At 62.7% G+C, this 212-nt stretch overlaps 1 protein-coding gene across 1 annotated transcript in view; it reads right to left on the reverse strand.

The window, feature by feature from the left end:
* Positions 1-82: 82 nt before the first annotated feature.
* Positions 83-212, reverse strand: part of LOC104411154 (drebrin-like) — a gene marked incomplete at both ends in the record, with an annotated part of 483 nt that continues 353 nt past the window's right edge. Inside the window, 1 exon segment of the mRNA XM_010021509.1 lies at positions 83-157. Within this exon segment, the coding sequence (XP_010019811.1) occupies positions 83-157 (75 nt within the window).

Raw genomic sequence — 212 nt, forward strand, 5'->3', positions numbered from 1 at the left:
ACCCTGGGGAGGGGGCAAAGCAGTCATCAGGAACCAGGGTCTGTACCCCGGCAATGTTATCCCCCTTCCCAGTGTCACCCACCTGGAAGAACTCGGCAATCTTGGCCACGTGGCTAGCACAGGCGCATTTGCGGGCATCCGGCACATCCTCACCTACCTGTGGCAGTCAGGGATGGATGGCCGGGTGACCACTATAGGGCGGGGGGCAGGGG

Source organism: Nestor notabilis, unplaced genomic scaffold (genome assembly GCF_000696875.1).
Source record: "Nestor notabilis isolate BGI_N333 unplaced genomic scaffold, ASM69687v1 scaffold23219, whole genome shotgun sequence".
Taxonomy (NCBI): Eukaryota; Metazoa; Chordata; class Aves; order Psittaciformes; family Psittacidae; genus Nestor; species Nestor notabilis.